At 34.7% G+C, this 21215-nt stretch overlaps 1 protein-coding gene across 18 annotated transcripts in view; it reads left to right on the top strand.

Moving 5' to 3' along the window:
* Window positions 1-21215, top strand: part of ZNF280D (zinc finger protein 280D) — a 127109-nt gene that overhangs the window by 66515 nt on the left and 39379 nt on the right. For all 18 annotated transcript variants that reach the window (XR_011380917.1, XR_007910184.2, XR_011380918.1 and 15 more), the window contains 7 exons: window positions 2046-2269; window positions 5542-5699; window positions 6680-6780; window positions 8004-8150; window positions 9964-10098; window positions 11937-12244; window positions 12390-12530. Coding sequence is in view for 15 of the 18 variants with exons in the window: in XM_070054237.1 (XP_069910338.1) it covers window positions 2046-2269; window positions 5542-5699; window positions 6680-6780; window positions 8004-8150; window positions 9964-10098; window positions 11937-12244; window positions 12390-12530 (1214 nt within the window). In the remaining 3 variants the exon portion in view is untranslated. The remainder of the gene's footprint in view (window positions 1-2045; window positions 2270-5541; window positions 5700-6679; window positions 6781-8003; window positions 8151-9963; window positions 10099-11936; window positions 12245-12389; window positions 12531-21215) is intronic.

Genomic DNA, 21215 nt, shown 5'->3' with positions numbered 1-21215 from the left:
TTTCCAATCCAGCTCTCTGCTATGGCTTGGGAAAGCAGTGGAAGGTGGCCCAAGTCTGAGCTCCTGTACCTGCGTGTGTGATCTAGAAGAAGCTCCTGGCTTTGGATTGGCACAGCTTTGGCTGTTGCAGCCATTTGAGGAGTGAACCATCAGGTGGAACCAGAGCTCTCTCTTTCCCCCTTTCTGTAACTCTGCCTTTCAAATAAAAATAAAAATAAAAATAAATCTTAAAAAAAAAAAAAAAAGCTGAACACAAGATGACAAGTTGATCTTGAGCCATTACTCAGCTATGCCTTCCATAGCTTACTCTGCCTTCTTAAATCTGAACCTACTTCTTTACATTGTTGTCTGTCTTTTGGATATTTTCTGGCATATATTTTGCTTTCCTTTTAAATTAATTTCTACCTTAGTTCACTACCCCTTATTGTTCATTGTTATCAATAGTTTGCTATTCAGCTTTTTTATGGGTATCTGAAACATTGTGTAAAATAGGTTCTGTAAACCAGGTTGGTGTGTTTATTTTTTAAAAGATTATTTCAGAGGCAATGTTACAGAGAGAGGGAGAGACAGAGAGACAGAGAGAGGTCTTCCACCATCTGGTTCACTCCCCTGTTAGTTGCAATATCCAGAGCTGGGCTAAGCTGAAGCCCAGAGCCAGAAGCTTCATCCAGGACTCCCATGCGGGTGGCAGGGGCCCCAGGACTTGGCCCATCCCCTGTTGCTTTCCCAGATACATGTAGCAGGGAATTGGATTGAAAGTGGAGCAGTCGGGACTGGAACTAATGCCTATATGGTATGCCAGCACTGCAGGCAATGGCTTTACCTGGTATGCCACAGTGCTGTCCCCATTCTATCACTTTTTTGTATGTCGTTTTATTCAATTTTCTTTGGATCTGCTGTAGAGTTTTTTTGTTTGCTTGTTTTAGTGGTTTTTTTTTTCTTTTGACAAGTTGACAAGTCAAACAAAATGAGTATAATGCCACCTTGAAGGAGATGTTACAGGTCTGTCTTGGATCAAAGGCCCATGTAGTATAGGATGTTTCAACAATTATCTAACATGTGGCAGAAGAGGAAGTAGATCTTATTGTCTTAGAGTTGTGTTTAGATTTTCAAACTTTTTTATGTTGCTACTAATGTAATAAATAACGCATTTAGGAGGCATTTAAATTATAAAACAGTTACCTGAGTTGCTTTTTAGAAACACAGCCTTTGAGCCCTATCTCTAGATATTGTGGTTTAGTCTTTCTGACATTGGGTACAGGAATTAGCATTTTAACAAGCATTTTTCTAGTGTAGGTCTTCATCTGAATGTACTCTGAGAAAATTGTCCTGAAGAAATCCTACAACTGACAATTCTGTACAGTCAGTGAAATAGTTATATCTTGTTTTAGAAAAAGTACTTCATGTACGAATGTATTCTGTATTAGAACTAGTTTATGTGAAATCTTGATTCCCCTTTGAATATTTAAACATTCTCAGTTTCAAAACTTAACTTTTGAAGTTTTCAAGATGAAACTAATGCCTCTTTGTGTTCCATACATTTTCTAATACCTTGAGTCTGGGAAATGGCAAATTAGGTTGTTTCAAAGTCCAGTTCTAATCAAGCTTTGTGGAATTCTGTGTATCTCTTGATAATTAGACATACACATCAAGGCACATGGAACTGCATTTCCTTCCTATACTATATCAAGACATTAATATAAAATTAATGATTTTTGGTTAAGGAATAAATTATTATTGAATAGTTATACCCGAATAGGTAAATTGAAGAGAAAAAGCTATTAGACTATAGCCCAGTCCTGATTTAAAGTTTCTCATTTCTCTTTGAAATTTTTTTATTAATGTAATAGGAATTTGTTGTTTCAAATTTTTAAAATTTGTGTATGCACAATGAATTTTTGATGACTTTTTTCCCATATTTGTTATTATCAAGTATTGTTTTACATGATCTGGCCTTAGTTGTAAACATAGATTTTTTTTTTTTTTTTTTTTGCTATTTAGTTTTTAAAAAAATAAATAAGCCCTTTTTTTTTTCTCTCTTTCAGTATTGTTGTCCAGACATGATAAATAACTTTTTGGGGCTAGCTAAAACAGAATTGTCAAGCACAACAAATAAAAATAAGACTGTTGATTCAGAGAAAGGAAAATTGATCATGTTAGTTAATGACTTTTATTATGGAAAACATGAAGGAGATGTCCAGGAAGAACAGAAGACTCATACAACCTTTAAATGCTTCAGTTGCTTGAAAATCTTAAAAAATAATATTAGGTATGTAAATGCTTATTTTTGTTTTTATTTGAAAATTGCAATGCTATAGATATAAATGTTGAAACTCATAGTTTTCAGTGCCATTCTAAATCAGCAGTTTTAACATTTTCGTCTAAAAACAAAGGCAGATTGTCTTGTTGAAAAGCATTTACTCTTTGTTGTATTTTAGTGCTTGGTTTCTAGATCCACTTGCACTTGGCTGTGTTTCTTACACATAGCTTAATGACAGTTTTTTAAAACCAGTAATCTAGGAATTTTTACTAGATATTTTTCATTCTCTAGCTGTCTTTGAATTTCATTTTTCTTTACAGCACAAAAAATTTCTTGATGTTTGTTCAGTTGGACAAGCTAACTTTATTCAATGCTCAAATCTTTTAGCTGATATTTTTAATTTTTTTAACTACTACTACTACTTTGGAAAGATACCAATTCTAGGAAACATTGCTACTTTTATTTTAAATTTAACACCTTTAAAAATTTAATTCTCAATGGGATTTTGAAGCTATTATAAATGGATATTTTAAATTTAAGGAGTTTATATTTTGTAAACCTTGAGTTAACATGACATTATATATGAAGGTATCATCCTATTTAAGTTAATAACAAGAAAAAAGTAAAAAAGACGGATCAAATAAAATTTTCCATTGGCGTATAGCTTGACATTTATATTAGATAAGATTGTTTTCTCTAGCATTTTATTATAAACATTTTCTAGTATTGAAGTTTTAAAAATTTCATAGTGGATACTTGTATTCTTACCATCCTTGTAACATTCCACTGTGTTTGCTTTGTAGTATATCTTTTCATACTTCTTTCCTTCAAACTTTCTGGTGTTTTTGACTCATTTCAAAGTATATTGTACACATCAATGTACTTCCCACTGGTGAAATATCTCTGTATTCAAAAGCATAAGCCTGTATGTGTGCCTTTTTGTGTTTGTTCTTGATAACTATCATCTGTAATTAGCATTTTAAAGAATCTATAGTTAAATCTGTGTGCAGCATTTATATATTTTTCCTGTGAATTCAGGGGACTAAAAAGAAACATGTGGAAAAACCCTGAAATATACTGTGATACCTTCCTATAATAATTGTTAATGGTTTCTGTATGATAGTGCTTTATAATAAAGTTTTCCAAGTTTTTTTTACATTCTTGATTTCATACCAATTTTCATATTTCTTTACCTCCTTTTATTGCACTTTAACAGCCACCAATATTTAGTGATGTTAGTAGTTTAACAGAAGGGAGTTTGTGCTGTGAAATATAACACTGAAAGAATATTACAGTAAAACTTTGACATCTATTGTCATATATTTTTGTTTTAGTAGTAAAATACACCAGAATGTCATGTTAGTAAATAGAGTAAAATGAGTAGAAATGAGGCTCATTGGCTTCCTTAGTTTCCTGTTCAGTGATAGGCATAGGATAATACAGGTTATTTCAGCAGTAATTCTTTGGCTTTTTCTTTATGATTAACCCATTTAGTATGAAACATGGAAATGAAAAGTCATTTTCCTTTCAGAAGAAATTACATGAGTCTAAGTTATCAGAATAATAATTTTTCCCATTTCAGAAGAAATTATATGAGTCTTAAGTTATCAGAATAATTAGAAATTTTAAGCAAACTACATTTGATAATATCTAGAAATTAAGCATTTTAAAACATAATGATTATTTAGTAAATGTAACCTTAATGGTAAATGCCTTATGACTAAAGAAATGAAAGATATTGTATTATGTGTTACTTTAATTTTTTCCTGTAAAAACTGGGAAGGCAAATTGATGATTGTAGAGAATAGTAAAAACCGATAGCTAAATATTTCTACGGTGCTGTTGGTATATCATGCTATGTTGTTGTGTTGTCCCCCCCCCCCCCCCCATTGAGTGTCACTAAAACAGGTTTATTTTGTTTTGCGACCATCCTTGTAAGAAGTTTGCTTTTTTGGTTTCCCCCATTTTCATTTATGTGTTCTAGAAGTATGAGCTCCTAATGGGGGATCCACTAATTCAGAGAAGGCCAGCTGGTTAAGGAACTTTTATGTAGTTATACTTTAATTGCTTCAAGTTGTGTGCTGAAAGTTTAATGGATCATGACCTTTCCTCTATATGTAAATAACTAACTAAGACTAAGGTTTTCTGCAGTGTTTGTAGAACAGGTGTTAAAACCAAAGGAGAAATTTCAAGGTGTACCAAAACCTGCCCTAAAGAGCACTAGTGTTTTGTGTGATTGAAAAATACATATATATATCTTATATATATCTTTTATATATATATATATATATGAGAGAGTGAGCGAGAGAGAATATATAGTACAGTATAGTATATACTGTATAGTATATACTATGTAGTTTTATAGTATATATGTGTGTGTATATATATATATATATATAGTAACCTTCATGATGATGATGATTCAGACTGGTGACATTAGTAGTTCAAGATTATTTTGTGACTCAAAGTGTTTCAAAGTGAATAGTTATTAATGGTTGACCAGTCCAAAAATTGTTGTTTTGACTGAATAGGTTTGCTTTCAAAATCAGCAAAAAGCTTCAGTAAGCTCTTTTAAATAGGTGTTCCCATTTATATTACACTTTCTTCTGTTGAAGGTCATAGTTCCTGTTCATAAGAAGCCTTTTAGGGAAGCTGAAATAGCAGAATGTAAAACTGAAAAATGGACGTTGCCTACAAAGGGCACAGTCTGCAAGATAAAATGAACAGTCTGTGTTAACAGTAAACCAGTATCATTAAATAAAACAAAAGGTTCTTGTAATTGTAGGCATTAAAATTGCTATTACATGCATTTAGAAACCAAGACACAAGTAAAAATACCAGTAATTTGTCTTTTAAGCAGCTGGAATATATTGTATATCTTCAAAATTTCTCTCTTGATGCCAGATTTCTCTCTTTATACTGTAGTTGCTTTTGGTGGTAGGGTTTCCTTTTTCTCAGTATTTTATTTTAAAATGTAAATTGTATTGCAGCTATGGAAAAGAACCTTGCTATTTCATCTTAAAGATTTTAATTATCTGAAGTAACTTTTGAGATCTACATCAAATCAGTGATATTTCAGATAATTACAATTAATTAATTTTCTAAAAAAAGTTGAAAAGATTTAAAGGAATTAAGTATAGAGTTTTCTAGAGGACTTTTAAGGCTTTTGAGATTTTGAGTAATGCATCTCTTTTTTTTAAAGATATAGGTTCAGATACTTGTGAGATTTTTCTTTTTGTTTCTAAATCTGAACTTTAGCACCTGTTGACAATCATTTATAGGTTTATGAACCACATGAAACATCATTTGGAACTTGAGAAGCAGAGCAGTGAGAGCTGGGAAAACCACACCACCTGCCAGCACTGCTACCGTCAGTTTCCCACTCCATTTCAGCTGCAGTGTCACATCGAAAGTACACACACTCCCCATGAATTTTCTAGTAAGTTGTAATTTCATGTAGGTATTCAGTGTTACTGGCTTTGATGATACAAACTATGGAAAAAAGTCTGTTGGAAAAGTAAGAATAAGAAATAGACTTTGGAATTTGAAGAAAAAAATTGAAAGTTTTCTGTTTGAGCTTTTATATTTTTAAATAAAATTAGTTAATAAAATTAAAATCTCTTGAAATATGTGTAATGTATGATCAATGACTGGGTATAGCCTCGGATCATAATTTTCAAATATGGAATCAGTGACCTTCATTGAAACTTTAATTAGAAAAGTAACTACAGTTATAGTTTATTTAAAATAATCTTCTTTCCTATTTAAAAAAATACTTATTTTTTATTGGCCAAGTAGAGAGACAGAGTCAGAGAAACAGAGAAAGAGAGGTAGAATGACAAAGTCATCTCCCTTGCCAGGGCCTAGGAACTAGAAACTCAGTCCAGGTCTTCTCTCCTATGTGAATGGCAGGGACCAAAATACTTGAGCCATCACTTCCTGCCTCCAAGGGTGTGCATTGACAGGAAGTTGGAATTGGGAATGGTGACAGTACTTGAACTCAGGAACACAATATGAGATGTGAGTGTCCCAAGTGGCATCTTAACCACTGTGCTAAATGCCCACTGCTACAATTATAGTTAAAATAACAGATTCTGGAATTGGACATACTGGTTTGAAAACTCATCTACCTCTAAATAAGCTACATGATTTCAGGCAAGTTACTTAGTACTTGATAGTAGGGAAAATAGGAGAAAGCACTTGGCTCCTGGCTTTTTCCTGGCCCAGTCCCAGTTATGGCCATTTGAGGAGTAAACCAATGGATGGAAGATTCTTCTCTACCTGTAACTCTGCTTTTCCAACTAATAAAATAAGTCTTTACCAAAAAAAAAAAACGGAAGTGGTTATTTTTAAAAAATAGTGTTGATATAGATGTATGTACTTTAAAATATTATAATACTATTTCTCTCTCACTTTTAGCCATTTGTAAAATCTGTGAATTATCATTCGAAACAGAACATGTTCTTTTACAACATATGAAGGACAATCATAAACCCGGTGAGATGCCATATATCTGCCAGGTATACACAAATTTTATTACGTTCATGCTGTGTTTGTTTTGGTTTTAGGTATAAGATTTAAACCTATTAGACCCAGAGTCAGCAAAATTTGTTTCCTGTGAAAAGTAAAGATGGTAATTTTTTCATTCCTGTCAAGGTTACATCAGGTTACTTCAAAAAGTTATTGGAAAATGGAATTAAAAGATGTTATTTTGCTGCAAATTTTTTTTCAGATCCATGCATCATTTTTCATAATATGTGTTTTTCATAAACTTTTTTGAAGACCCTTCATATGCATTGACTCCAAAAATATTTTGAACAAAAATAAACATTTTCGTTCTATTTTCAATTAATTTTTTGCTTTGTTCAATCTCTTTTGTAACTAATCAGCTCTGCTTTCATAGCACAAATGCAGCCGTAGACAGTAAGTGAATGACTAGATGTATCTGTATTCCAATAAAAATATATATGGATGGTGAAATTTGAATTTGATGTAATTTAAATGTGTCATGAAATATATTAGTCTTTTATTTTATATTCATATTTAGATAAAAATGCCAACTAAAACCCACTCTTGTAAGTAATTTGTCAGTAGGAAGTCCCTTGGCAAGTCATGTATTATATGAGGGGTAAGCAGGGGCCTGCATTTGGCTCAACTGCTGTTGTTTTACCCATCCATGTACTAGATAAATAAGATTCTTGCTAGAGAAAGGCAAAACATGGAATTACTGTACCATATAGAGGAGAATGTAGGTATCCAAGGGGAATACAAAATGCTGTTAGTTGCAAAGGACCCTATTAAATGCTTTGGGACTCATTTTTTTCAGAATTTGAAGAAATAAGGAAATAAGAGAAAGATAAGTTGCCATAACCATAGTCTGGAGGCTATTTATAGTCTAAAAGAGAATGCTGTTTTATATAGCAGAAAAAAGCATTTTGTAGGACAAGAGGTACCAGAACTTGAAAGTTCAAGTCAAGATGGGGAATGATAGATGAAAAGATCTGTTAGAAAGAAGGGAATCTAGTTATACTTTGAGAAAAATTCCTTAACTTTGAAAGGTAACTTTCCTGTCTCAAAGATTAGCTTTTGGTGCTTACATTAGTGGAATTCTTGGTTGTATAGGCATCAGAGCTGGATTAGTCGTACATAATGATCTTCTAAATAAATGATCCATCATTGTTATTTCATAACTGCACATCTGTTATTAACTTTAAAGTTAAATAAACCTTCCTTTCATCCCTAGGTTTGCAATTATAGATCATCATCATTTTCTGATGTAGAAACTCATTTTAGAACATCCCATGAGAACACAAAGAACCTGCTGTGTCCATTTTGCCTCAAAGTTATTAAAATTGCAACACCCTATATGCATCATTATATGAAGCATCAGGTAAGATTTACCTGTTCTTATTTGTTCCTGTTGTGAGAGCAGAAAAGATTGATTGTCACCCAGAACATTGATTAGATTTGTTCTGCAAAGAAAGTAGAGTTCCAAATAACATGATTAGTTTGAAAATGATGTTGAATAACCTGTGAAACTTCCACTTTTTTTAAACTTCCTTTTTAGTGTTTTAGTGTAGCTCCTATGTAATAAAATTTCTGAAAAATACCTAGATATGAGTTGCCTAGGTTTGAGAGAAAAAACAGAAAGTGAGTGTAATCTACAAAAGATGGGATTTTTTAGAGTTTAACATCAGGTAAGCAGTCCTTTTGGAGGGGAGTTATCAGAAGGGGGAAAGGTGAGTCTGAACTTAGGAAGAAAAGATTGAGAACTCATAATTTTGTTCTCCTTTTTCTCTTTAAACTTTATTTCTACTTCTCCATCTCCCCAGTAAAATGAGAAAATATCTTGTCATCATTGATCCAGAGTAGTTATTTATAGCTGCATGCTAAAGAAAACAGTAACGACACTTCCTGTCGGTATTGGAATTCTGCCAGAGAGCTATATTTAGATCATAAATTGTTTACTGGATAACTTCTGCCAGTTATGCTGTGTAATTTTGGGGACCTTGTATTGGTACTTTTATCCTTTCCTTGAATTCTGATGTTATGTTTCTTTGTTATTTTCCTGAAACAGCTAAACCATCTTTTGTTTGGGCTAAAATTTTTGATCAAATATTTGATCTTATTCCTGAGTGCTTGGAAAAGCCGTAGTGCTTTTGTCAAAATCAGAAGCTAATGAATGTACAGAATCTGATCATGGGATCAGGTTTTGTAAACTCACTATAGAGCTTAATTGAAGTTTATGATTGTTTTTAATTATCTTCGGGGAAGTGACAGATTGTTCAGTGGTCCCGTGTCCTATCTGTAGAATAATGACAGGACTGTGTTTATGGAGGGACTCAAATTCCTAACCAATAAGTAGATTGTGATTAGCTGTTAAGTTGTATATCTCCCTGTCTACGTTGTCTTATGTAGTAGCCACTAGCTGCCTGTGACTGTTTGAATTTACATTAAAATTAAAAATTCAGATCTTTGGTTGCACTTGCCATATTTTGAGTGATGATCAATAACCACGTGACTAGTAGCTATGATGTTGAACAATATAGCTCTAGAACATTTCACCATTACAGTAAGTTTGATTGGACAGTAATACTTTATGCAAACATGTCTATGACAACCTTCTTTGAAATGGCTGCTAAGATTTATTTGGTTTTAGAGAATTTATTTTACCAACTTGTTATGCAACTGGAAAAGCAAAAATTAAAAAGAGATTTATTTATTTCTAGCATAAAACTTTTACAGTATCACTTTTTAAATACTTAATGCATATAATTAAAAGAGCTTTCACACCACAGTTGATAGAACTTTCATTAGAACTTATTGGTGGAACTTGCCATGTTTTATTCCTTTATTTAAAAATTTAAACACTTTTAAATCCCAAATACCAACACTAGTGCAAAAACTGAAATGGATTAAGGAATTATTTATGATGTGAAATGGTGAACTACTAATTTTAACATTCTTTAAAATATTTTTTATTTATATAAGCTGAACAAATGTCATGTATTTATACATGAAATGTGTATATATGACAGATTTAGGAGCATAATGATACTCCCTACCCTATCCTCCCTCCAGCCTGTGCTTTCCCACACTCCTGCCTCCTTCAGTATCATTAGAGCTAATTGAGAGTAACCTTAGGACAAAGGAATTGAGCTTACAGAAATTATTTGTTCTTCTTTATTTTGCTTTCTAAACAGAAAAAAGGAATACATCGTTGTACAAAATGCAGACTGCAATTTTTGACATGCAAAGAGAAATTGGATCATAAGACTCAGCATCATCGGACATTTATAAAACCCAAACAACTGGAAGGATTGCCTCCTGGGACAAAAGTGAGTTCAAATATGTTGTATTTTAACGTTGTGTTTGATAAAAGACATTAACTCCTGCTCAGTTTTATCTATTGAATGTACTATTTTTAAAAAATGACTTCTGATTTTCATTAAAACTTTAATTTTAGGTTTTATAATTCTGATGCTTAGAAAGAAAAACATCTAAATATCATATTGAGATCAGTGGTGGGTGCTATGTTGAAGTTGTATTTCTTTGTAAAAAGTACAACTAGATTAAAACTGTTTCCTGAGTCGGTGGGTTGTTTCAGTAGTGTATAGACTGTTTTGAGCTATTCCAGTTGGCATTATGTATGTTGGTTTTGGCTGATAAAGATTAAAATGTTTGAGATGAGGAATCATGTTTTATTTATCTTTGTATTCCCAGCATCTGGTAAGGCACCTTGAATGCCATAGGTTCTCAAATGTTTCTTGAAGTTGTTATTAATGAGTATACTCTCAGAGAAGCAAGTTCTGCTGCTGGATAGCATTGTGTTTTAAGTGAGCAAACACGTCTGACTGCATACTGATGATTCTAATTTACTTTTCCCTTTTTGCCTTATGTACATCTGTTTTCTCTGACTTCTTTATATACAGTCAGCTCTTGAATATTTGCTCCAGTGGAGGGAAACAGAGGCATGGATAATCCAAAGTGAAATAATCCCCAAAACATTTATATTTGGCTTTGGGTACTTACCTTTGAGTGTGGGTATGTCTGTTATTTGAATTAACTAAAACAATGTAAAGCCATGCTCTGAAGACCTAGAGCAAGAGAAGCTATCCAGCATCCTTCCCTGCAGTCCATTCATTTCATGCTGGGACTAGACATGCAGAACACTAATGTAAGCAGTGCAGTACTCTCTCATTTCTTCCCTTAATAATAATAATAATAATAATATTAATGATAATGATACTAAATGTTTTTATAGCACCTTAGAATCAGGCTTTCAGTATACTTTTTTCATACATTCTGTTATTTAACCCATACAACAATCCAGTGACACTGACAAGTATTGAGTTGTATTGTGGAGGAGAAAAGACTCAGAAAGGATAAGGTACTTATTCTAGGTCACATGACTAGGAAGACATAGTATAAAATTTGCTTGGTTCTGTTGATTCCTGGTCCAGTGCTTTTGTTTGATTCCCAAGCACATGTATTTCACAGTACATCTTCATGAGAATGTTGGTAGGCAATTGTGTTTTCATTGTCAACCAACAGGTTCAGTTTTTTCTTTATAAATACTAAATGATAAACATCATATTTGTTCTCTGTAAGAAAATTCTAAATATTATTTAATTTTTCATGCTGTATATATATATAGAATTGATACAACTCCTTCCGTAAAATTTGTGAGCATAAATACTAAGCATTGAGCCTCTTGAAAGAAGAGGTCACATTTACTGTAAATCCTTTTGTTTTGAGTTATGAAAGGATAGATCAGGCCTTTTTAGAGTTTTATTCAGGCTTTGAGATTTAAATTTTCAGCTATGTGTTTGTGAATTTTTGTCATATATCAGAGCATAAAAATAGCTGTGAATTGTGGTCTTTTTATATTCATATAATTTGCATTAACTCCTAATTATCCATTAATAACTGTGTTAACATATAATTGATATCAGTACAAAAATACAAGTATATCATATTACAAGTGAATACATACCAAGTTTAATCCCATTATATTGATTTTTTGACCATTTAGAATAAATGGAAGACTTACTGAGATTGTAGTTTATCTTATTTTTTTTTCAAAATACTTAATGTTTAACTTTTTGTACAATGATATTCTGATATTAATATAATGATTACTTTCTTAAAGCAAATATTTACTTCATTTTTGTAGGTTACCATTCGAGCTTCTGTTGGACCTCTCCAGTCAGGATCTTCGGTCACACCATCCATTAGTGCAAGCACTTCTACCCTTCAGCTCTCACCTCCAAGGACTAAAAATATAACTGATAAAACTCCCACAAAATTGAATACAAGTAAACCTAATACAACCAAATCCAATGCGAGTAAACCCAATGCCAGTAAGCCTAATGGAAATAAATCTAAGTACAAATCAAAAATCTCTAATATGCAAAAGAAACAAAGCACATTGGCTAGTAGCAATAAAAAAAGTAAAGTCAATACAGCATTGAGGAACTTAAGGTAATCTTTTATTCCTGATACACAATACTAACTCAAATTTAAGCATAAAAACTTTGTTATTTAGTTAACAGAACATTAATAAGGTTCTCCCTTAATATTTTTGTTTTAAAATATATTTTTATCATTTTCTTTATGTCTCCATAAGGTATCGTCGGGGCGTTCACAAGTGCATTGAATGTTGTTCCGAAATAAAAGATTTTGCAAACCATTTTCCTACATATGTCCACTGTAGTTTTTGCAGATACAACACTAGCTGTAGCAAAGCCTATGTAAATCATATGATGAGGTAAGATGAGTTAAACATGTAAATCGCTAATTCAAATTATACATCAACAAGTTTTTGTTTTGAAAAGAAAGTTTTTCTATTAGAAGGCAGTTTTTTCTCTTTGGGAACTAAAGGATCTATTAATAAGGAACTTCTAGGATATTGCCTTGGAACTATTTTCTGGCACACCAATCAAGAAATTAGTAGAATAAAATTGTAGGAAGAGTTAATTAAACAAATGAAATTTAAGATAGGTTTGTTAGGCAAATAGTTTTTCTGTAGAGTTTATTTTTCCTTATGGGTATTTCAAAATGATTATTTTTTTAAAAATTGTGAAGTTTTAAATATATGTACAAAATAAATACATGTACTAGCATTACTATTAACTTTCTCGAAGCAAACATTTTGAGACCCCTCAGCATTTCCACTGATTTTAGGAACTTTATTTGATCTGTTTTTCTTTGTTTCTTTTCTCTGTAATCCATCTCTCCATTTGTCTGTCTTTCCAGCTAGCTGAGCAGCCTTCTATACTTGAATCTATTCAGTGAAGATGCTAGGCAATTCTAGCCATGGTGCCCCTTTTGGATTCTTTTTCATTAATTCATTCAACTTAAATGATTTGAATACCTATCATTTACTCTGTGCTAGAGTAATACTTCAGAACCTTCATTACTTTCATTTTGATCTCATTAGTAGAGGAATACTTTATTTCTTTAGGGTAGTTTTTTTTTTGTTTCAAGTAGGCAAAGGTGTTCAGAAATAAACCTGAGAGATGTGCTTATACAAAATCAAGTTGTCCCTTGTCTCTGTCTCTATCTTTGTCCCTTCATTTTTTTCCCTTCCCTCTGTCCACCTCTCAAATAAATAAAAGTAAAATATATGAAAACTTTTTAAAAAGGGTTAGACATTTGGCACAATGATTAAGTCAATGACTAGGAAGCCTGCATCCCATGTTTGAATGTCTGGGATTAGTCCCAGATCCAATCCTGATTCCAGCTTCCTGCAAGATCATACCCTAGGAAGCAACAGATAATGGCTCAAGTACCTGTGTCACTGTGACCCCAGGCTCCAGACTTTGGAGAGTTATTAGGAAGTAAACCAGTGGTTGGGAGATTTCCCTTTCTGTCTTTGTCTGTCTCTCAAATAAATAAAAATATGAAATAATTCTTAGAACTTGGGTTGTCCCATTTATTGATATACTAGAGTTAATGTATAATTATTATGTCAGTTTCTTACAGATCATAACATGACCTCTTAATTTTTTATTTTAAATCACTTTCATATTTAATTAACTACTTCATTTGTTTATCTTTAGAGATTTTTTTATTAATTTGAAAGGCAAAGTTACAGAGGGATAAAGAGAGACCAAGATGGCTAGAATAGCCTGGGCAGGACCAGGCCAAAGCCAGGAGTGCAGAATTCCATTCAGGTCTCCCACATGAGTGCAGGGGCCCAAGAACTTGGGCCATCTTCCATTGTTCTCTTAGGTTCATTAGCATGGAGCTGGATCAGAAATAGAGCATCTGGGACTCAAACTGGCACCCATTTGGGATGCTGGGATTGCAGGCAGTGGCTTAACTTGTTGCACCACAATGGCAGCCCCTGTTTACCTATGGTTTTTATTTTGCTTATTAGAAACTGAGGGAGGGAGAAAAAAAGGGAGACAGATCAATCAAGAGAGATGTTCTGTCCACACCGCGGCTCACTAGGCTAATCCTCCACCTTGCGGCGCCGGCACACCGGGTTCTAGTCCCAGTCGGGGTGCCGGATTCTGTCCCGGTTGCCCCTCTTCCAGGCCAACTCTCTGCTGTGGCCAGGGAGTGCAGTGGAGGATGGCCCAAGTCCTTGGGCCCTGCACCCCATGGGAGACCAGGATAAGTACCTGGCGCCTGCCATTGGATCAGCGCGGTGCGCTGGCCGCAGCGCGCCGGCTGTGTCGGCCATTGGAGGGTGAACCAACGGCAAAGGAAGACCTTTCTCTCTGTCTCTCTCTTTCACTGTCCACTCTGCCTGTCAAAGAAAAAAAAAAAAAAAGAGATGTTCCATTCACTGGTTCACTCCCAAAATGCCTGCAGCTGCTGGGCCTGGGTGAAGCCAATGTCAGGAGCCTGGAACTCAGTCCCAGTCTCTCATTTGAGAGTAAAGATGTGAGTACTTGAGCCATCACCTTCTGCCTCCCATGTTGGGTGGTAGCAGGAAGTTGGAATTGACAGTGAAGCTATGACTAAAATCCATTAACTTCTATATGGGGGTATTTCAAAGACACAGAGAGAGAGAATCTCAGAAATCTCCTATCTACTGGTTCAACATCCCAGTGCCCACAAGAGCTAGGATGGAGCCAAGCTGAAGTCAGAAGCCAGGAACTCAATCTGGGTCTCACATGTGGGTGATAAGGACCCAAGAACTTCATCCATCACCTGCTGCCTGTCTGGGTCTGCATTCAAAAGAAGCTGGGATCAGGCACAGAGCTAGGACACAAGCCCAGGCATCCCAAGCAACATCTTAACTGCTGCACCAAGTACTGTTCTTATATTACTTTCTGACCACTGACAGATAAATGCGTTCACGTATTCTCTAGCCTTCATTTGTGGCTTCAGCACTTTTTTTCACGGTTTTTACTCTTTGATGATCAGTCAGCCTCATCATCCTTTGACTCCTTAAGTGCCCAACACATCACATCAGTTTTTGAGCTCTTGAATCCTCTTCCATACCATGATACATTGCGATATCATCCTATACAAATTTTATTCATTACAAATTTTATTCCCATTACCTGATGGTGGTCAGGGGCTTTCACTCCTTTTTTCATCTAGCAACACTCATTGAGTTTTACACTCAGTCTTACCATCAGAGTCATGTTTTGATTGCTGATGTGTTTTTGTCCTAGGATCTTTTTATACCTTTAGTCAATGCTCATGTGGCATAATGGGCAAGGGGAAAGTTGAAAGACTTCCCCATTTGAACTTTCTCTATTCCCAGTTCTAGGTTATGAAACAATGTTTGATCCAACCAACTCTGACTTCATAATCATAAACTTAGATTTAATTCTATTTTTTAAAGGAAAGACTGTTTTGTTTTCTTTTCAGACAGCTCCCATCTGCTTGTTACTCTTTAAATGACTGCAATGGTCCACACTGAATCCAAGAGCCTGGAACTGAATCTAGGTCTCCCACGTGGGTAGCAGGGACACAGTCACTTGGGTCATCACCTGCTACCTCCCTGAGTCCACATTAGCAGGAAGCTCGAGCTGGGACTTAAAACTCTAATAGGGGATATATGTGTCTCAACTGGCACAAAGACTTACTTTATCTGAATGTTTATCCAATCATTTTCAGAACCCTAAAGTTTTTTTTTTTGTTGTTTTTTTTTTTTTTGACAGAGTTAGAGAGAGAGAGAGAGAAAGGTCTTCCTTCCGTTGGTTCACCCCCCAAATGGCCGCTACGGCCGGAGCTACGCCGATCTGAAGCCAGGAGCCAGGTGCTTCCTCCTGGTCTCCCATGGGGTGCAGGGCCCAAGCACTTGGGCCATCCTCCACTGCCCTCCTGGGCCACAGCAGAGAGCTGGCCTGGAAGAGGAGCAACTGGGACTAGAACCCAGCGCCCATATGGGATGCTAGTGCCACAGGCGGAGGATTAGCCACGTTAGCCAATAAAGTTTTTATTTTGGTCTTTTAGTTATAAACATAACCTAACAATTACTCAATTGAATGTTCATCATTTTGAAATTTTTTCTAAAATTAACTTTGCAACCCCTAATTTTTTGGTGTTACCTCCACTTATATATTAATCTCAGAGATCAAACTTGTCTCAAAAGTTAACCTTATCTTTTACCTTCACTACTTCAGTATGACCATATTCAGTTAACCTGTGTCTTCATCTCTTTCTCTCTTTTGGGTTTATTCTGCTTATAAACATTTTTCTAGTTTGGTTTTATTTTGTTAGGAAGTAGAAATTTTATCCCTAACTGCCTTTTTAAAAAAATTTGTTCTCTTCCTTTTTACCATAAGTATTTGTAAAATGCATTTGTGATTAATTTTTTGCCTTTGAGTGTCATCCCCACCATTAAAGATGGTCTGTCATATTTATTTCACACGTTTATTACACTGTCTGTTGTTCTTGCTCCTCCATGATGTCTATATTTGACTTTGTTGCCACTCTTCTCAAACTGCCTCAACCTGTGTTAAACTGTTTCCATCATTTTTCTTCCTTTTTGGTTACTCTCTTTTTAAAGATTTATTTATTTATTTGAAAGTCAGAGTTTCACAGTGAGAGAAAGAGACAGAGAGAGAGAGAGAGAGAGAGGTCTTCCATCCACTAGTTCACTCCCCAGTTGGCCGCAACAGCCAGAGCTGCGCCAGTTGGAAGCCAGGAGCCAGATGCTTCTTCCGAATCTCCCACGTGGGTTCAGGCGCCCAAAGACTTGTGCCATCTTCTGCTTTCCCAGGCCATTGCAGAGAGCTGGATCGGAAGTAGAGTGGTTGGAACTTGAACCAGTGCCCATATGGGATGTCAGCACTGCAGGTGGTGGCTTTACCTACTACACCACTGTGCTGACCCCTTTGGCTACTCTTATTTCATTGCCTTTTCTTCCTTCAGTTCTTCTTTTCTCCTTCGCTTTCTCCTTCTACTTCTCCTTCTCCTCCTCCTTTAAGATTTATTTATTTATTTGAAAGGCAGGATTTCTGAGAGAGGAGGAGATACAGAGAAATCTTCCATCTGCTGGTCACTCTCCAAATGATTACAATGGCCAGGGCTGGGCCAGGCCGGAGCCAGGAGCATTGCGAGTGGTGGCTTTACCCACTATGACCCAGTGTCAGCCCCTCTTTTTGACTCTACATTCTCTTTTCTTGATACTTAACCATTTTCACTTTCAGATTTTGACTCTAAATCTTAGAAATTCAAATCTTAGTTTTCCCGAGATCCAACTGTCTTTTTCTATTTTGTGGATAGTTTTACCTTTGACTGACTGGTATCTACAGACAGAAAAGTCTAACATTATTTTTTGTCTAACATCCCAATACTCTTTAAACTCTGTCTTTTTCAGGGGTTAATTTGTTGTGAATATGGAAGAATAACTGGGATATTCATTGTCCCCAGCTTCCTGAAGCTCATGAAACTCAGGATCCATTGTGCATCTGACTTCCTGAGATTTCCTGCCTGCGTTCTGTTGCAGTGTGCTAAACCCATATTGCTTAGCATTTATTCTTACCTGGGCCCCAGGCATCCTTTCCTCCAGTTAACTGCCGTGTGGAATGTTGATCTCTTACTCTGTGCCAGATACATGGCTTTCCAATAAAGGTCTTTAATTCTGTCCTCAATTTTTAGGGAATCAAAATGGAAAATATTTTGTGCTTCTTAAGTATGAGTCATTTATCCTTTCTCTCTCCCATTTTTCGTAGGCTTCTCCCCATCCTGTAGAATCTTCTTATTCATTTGATGTCACAACATTCCCAGTTAGCCCCAGACTTCCCTCTTACTCTCTTCTCAATTTCCTGTGAGTCCCAACCTCATCACCCACACACAGCTCTTACTCATTATTAGCCTTATATGGAACAGACAACTTCCATTGCTACTCTTCTAGGGTCAGTAGGTCCTTTATCCCTGAGTGGTGCCCTTTCTTACCTTACTGTCTTTGAAAACTTAGATTGAATGATACCCTTATTTGTGTCCACTGTGAGTTTTTATTACAGACTTGAGGCCTATATCTGTTGAAGCTTCGTTCTATCCAAAAGTTGAATACCTTTAATTTTATCCCATGCAAAACCAGCTTTGCAGCCTCTCAATTGAACTTTCTTTTGGTTTCATACCTGCTACAGTCCTTTTCATTAAGATTCCCATCCCCATGAGTTTGTTAACTTTACTAAAGTACAATTTTCTCCCATACTGATTGTTTTTAAGATTTCTTCATTTATTTGAAAGGTAGAGTTAGAGAGGTTTTCCACCCACTGGTTCACTACCCAAATGGCTGCAATGAACAATGCTGGGCTAGGCTAAAGCCAAGAACCAGGAGCTTCATTTGGATCTCCCACATCGTAGCAAGAGCCCAAGCACTTGAGCCATCTTCCACTGTTTTCCCAGGGGCATTAGCAGGGAGCTGGATCAGAAGTGGGATTAGCTGGAACTCAAACTGGTGTTTATGTGTGATGCCTACCTCACAGGCAGTAGCTTCACAATGCTGCCCCTGCCCATGCTGATTTTGTACAGGGGCTTCTCCTAATCTTTGTTACTTCCTAGGTTGCCCTGTGATTCTCTCTGTTTACTTTCTTAGAAGTTTCTGATCATTACAACCATTCCTTTCTTGAAACCGCGAACCATTCATGTTGTCTGCCTTTTATATTTATTTTGTCTGCATTATCTCCTTGAGAAGGAGCCCTTTGTATTCATCATAAAATCTAGCACATTACAAACTACCCATGGTAGTCATTGTTTGTTGTCTTTGTAAAAGGCCTTAAAAATGATCTTAAAACAGGATAGTAAAAAATCTTGAAGCAGTTGAAGGATTCTTTGACTTTCAACATCATAGAATATGTAACTTTTAAATTATTTTTTAAAAAATTATTTAAATAATTGCAATTTATTTGCTGTAGCTTTTAAGTAGTGATATAATTCATCTAACAATGCAAATGATTGTTAATATTGCTATTATTCCTTAGAAAGATAAATGATGACTTTTTCCTCTACAAGTATAGAGTTAATGACTAATATCTCTTTTTTTATCAGAGTTTATTTCATTTGTGTTCATTTCAATAACTATTTTTATTAGTAGAAAGATAGAAGTTGCCAATAGGTATGGTAATCTGATAGTAGATAATCTGGTAAATGTGGATATGAATCCAAGCTTTATAACTCTTATTACCTGTATGATTTGGGGTAAAGCTACTTAACCTGACTTCCAGTTTGCTTTTCTTGAAAAGGTTATTGTGATTATTAAATATAATGCTTAACAAAATGATTTTTATTTAGAAGACATTCAACTAATGATAGCTGTTAATTTCTAAGATGTCATTGTTAGGTATTGGAGCGAAAGCCTTTGTCTTTTATTTTTCTCAATTTAGTAGTGGAGGTATATTTACCTAGATGAATATGACAGATGACTGCGGGAACAGAGAAGATGTAAAGAAGAATAAACAAGAAATAAGGGAAACTTTTCTATAAATGGCATTGCCTTTAGGCCTTGAAGGATGATTTTTTTTTAATTTTTAAGGAATAATGCTGGTATAAAAATTTATTCCTATACAGTAGACAAGATAGTTTTTTTTTTTTTTTTAAGATCTGCTTGGGTTCAAATGAATCTGATTGGGTTCATTTACATTGATTTATGGGCACTAAGTAGTAGTTATTAGAAGAACAGTTGAATTATTGTGTTAGCATTATAGTTCCTCTTTTGCCTGTTTCCTAACCTTCTCCCTTTATCTCTAATCCTTTCTTCTACTGGAATAGACATATCTGGTCAAGTCATTTTTTGGCCTAAAATCCTTTAACTTTCTGACAGTGATATGATAAAAGTTCACATTTTCTGGAGACTGGAAGGCCTTTCATTATATAATTCTTACCTACTTTTTCAGTTCCTTCAACTCCTTTTATTTTCTTGAAAATCCTTACATATCATCACAGTTGTCCTTTGCTTAGCCTGGAGCAAAGCAGTAAGAATCTTCTTAACTGAAATGAACTCCTAACTATTAACTGCCTTCCATTCCATGGGCCTACAGCTTCCTTTATGTAACCACAGAATTTTATATGTGTTTTTGTTGATTTTTATTTTGTGTTATTTGTGACTATGTGTATATTCATTTAGCAACTATTTATTGGACATTATTCTGTGTCAGACACTTTCTGTCTCCCTACTTCGTTACCCAAGCCATGAAGTCTGGTACAGCAACTTGTCATCTTTTTAGCATACCATCGACCTCTAATATCTTGTCTTAAATAGTAAGCATATCATCAGTATTGTTGAATGTTAAAAGAAGTGTTCCTTTTTTGTTTCTTAGAAAGTAGTTGCATGAATTCAAGATTATTGAGAAAATATGGTCAAAGGAAGTTTTGTCCTGTGTTTTCTTGATGTGTAATTTATATGTAATAAAATTTCCCTGTTTATAGAGAATGGCTTACTGGGCTTTGGCAATTGTATCCAGTCATTTTTTAAAGATTTTTTTTAAACCTAAGTATTACTTAACATTATCTATTTATTATATCGTAATAAAAACATTGTTTTTCTCTTTTGTTAGATTTATTTCTATATTGCTATTAACTTTATGGAAATCTAATAGGAAAAGGAAAGGTAGTTTTTACTTTTTATTTGTGAGCTCTCGATCCATTTTTCCATCCCTGTAATACACAAAACTATAAGTATGGAATTTGTGTATTAAATAAAGAGATAGTGTAAACCACCTCTTTTTTGTGGAAAGGAAATTCTAAATTAAAACTGGATTAAGGCAGCTAAATTTTAATGTTGCACCAACATTTTAATCTGCTATCATATGGTACCAAGTTGTAGACAGTTGTGAAAAGCATCAGAAAGACCTGAAACCAAACCAGTAGATAAATAAACAAAAACTAGAAACGTTGTTTGAATAGAAAGAGCTTTTAAATCTCAAAAATCTCACTTTTTAAAAAAGTTTTATTTATTTATTGCAGAGACAGAGTTACAGACAGAGAGAGGGAGAGTCAGAGAGAAGTCTTTCATCCGCTAGTTCACTCCCCAAATGGC

The sequence above is a fragment of the Oryctolagus cuniculus genome, chromosome 12, assembly GCF_964237555.1.
Source record: "Oryctolagus cuniculus chromosome 12, mOryCun1.1, whole genome shotgun sequence".
Lineage (NCBI taxonomy): Eukaryota > Metazoa > Chordata > Mammalia > Lagomorpha > Leporidae > Oryctolagus > Oryctolagus cuniculus.
The sequence above is the reverse complement of the archived record's forward strand: the minus strand, read 5'-3'. Positions and strand labels throughout refer to the sequence as shown.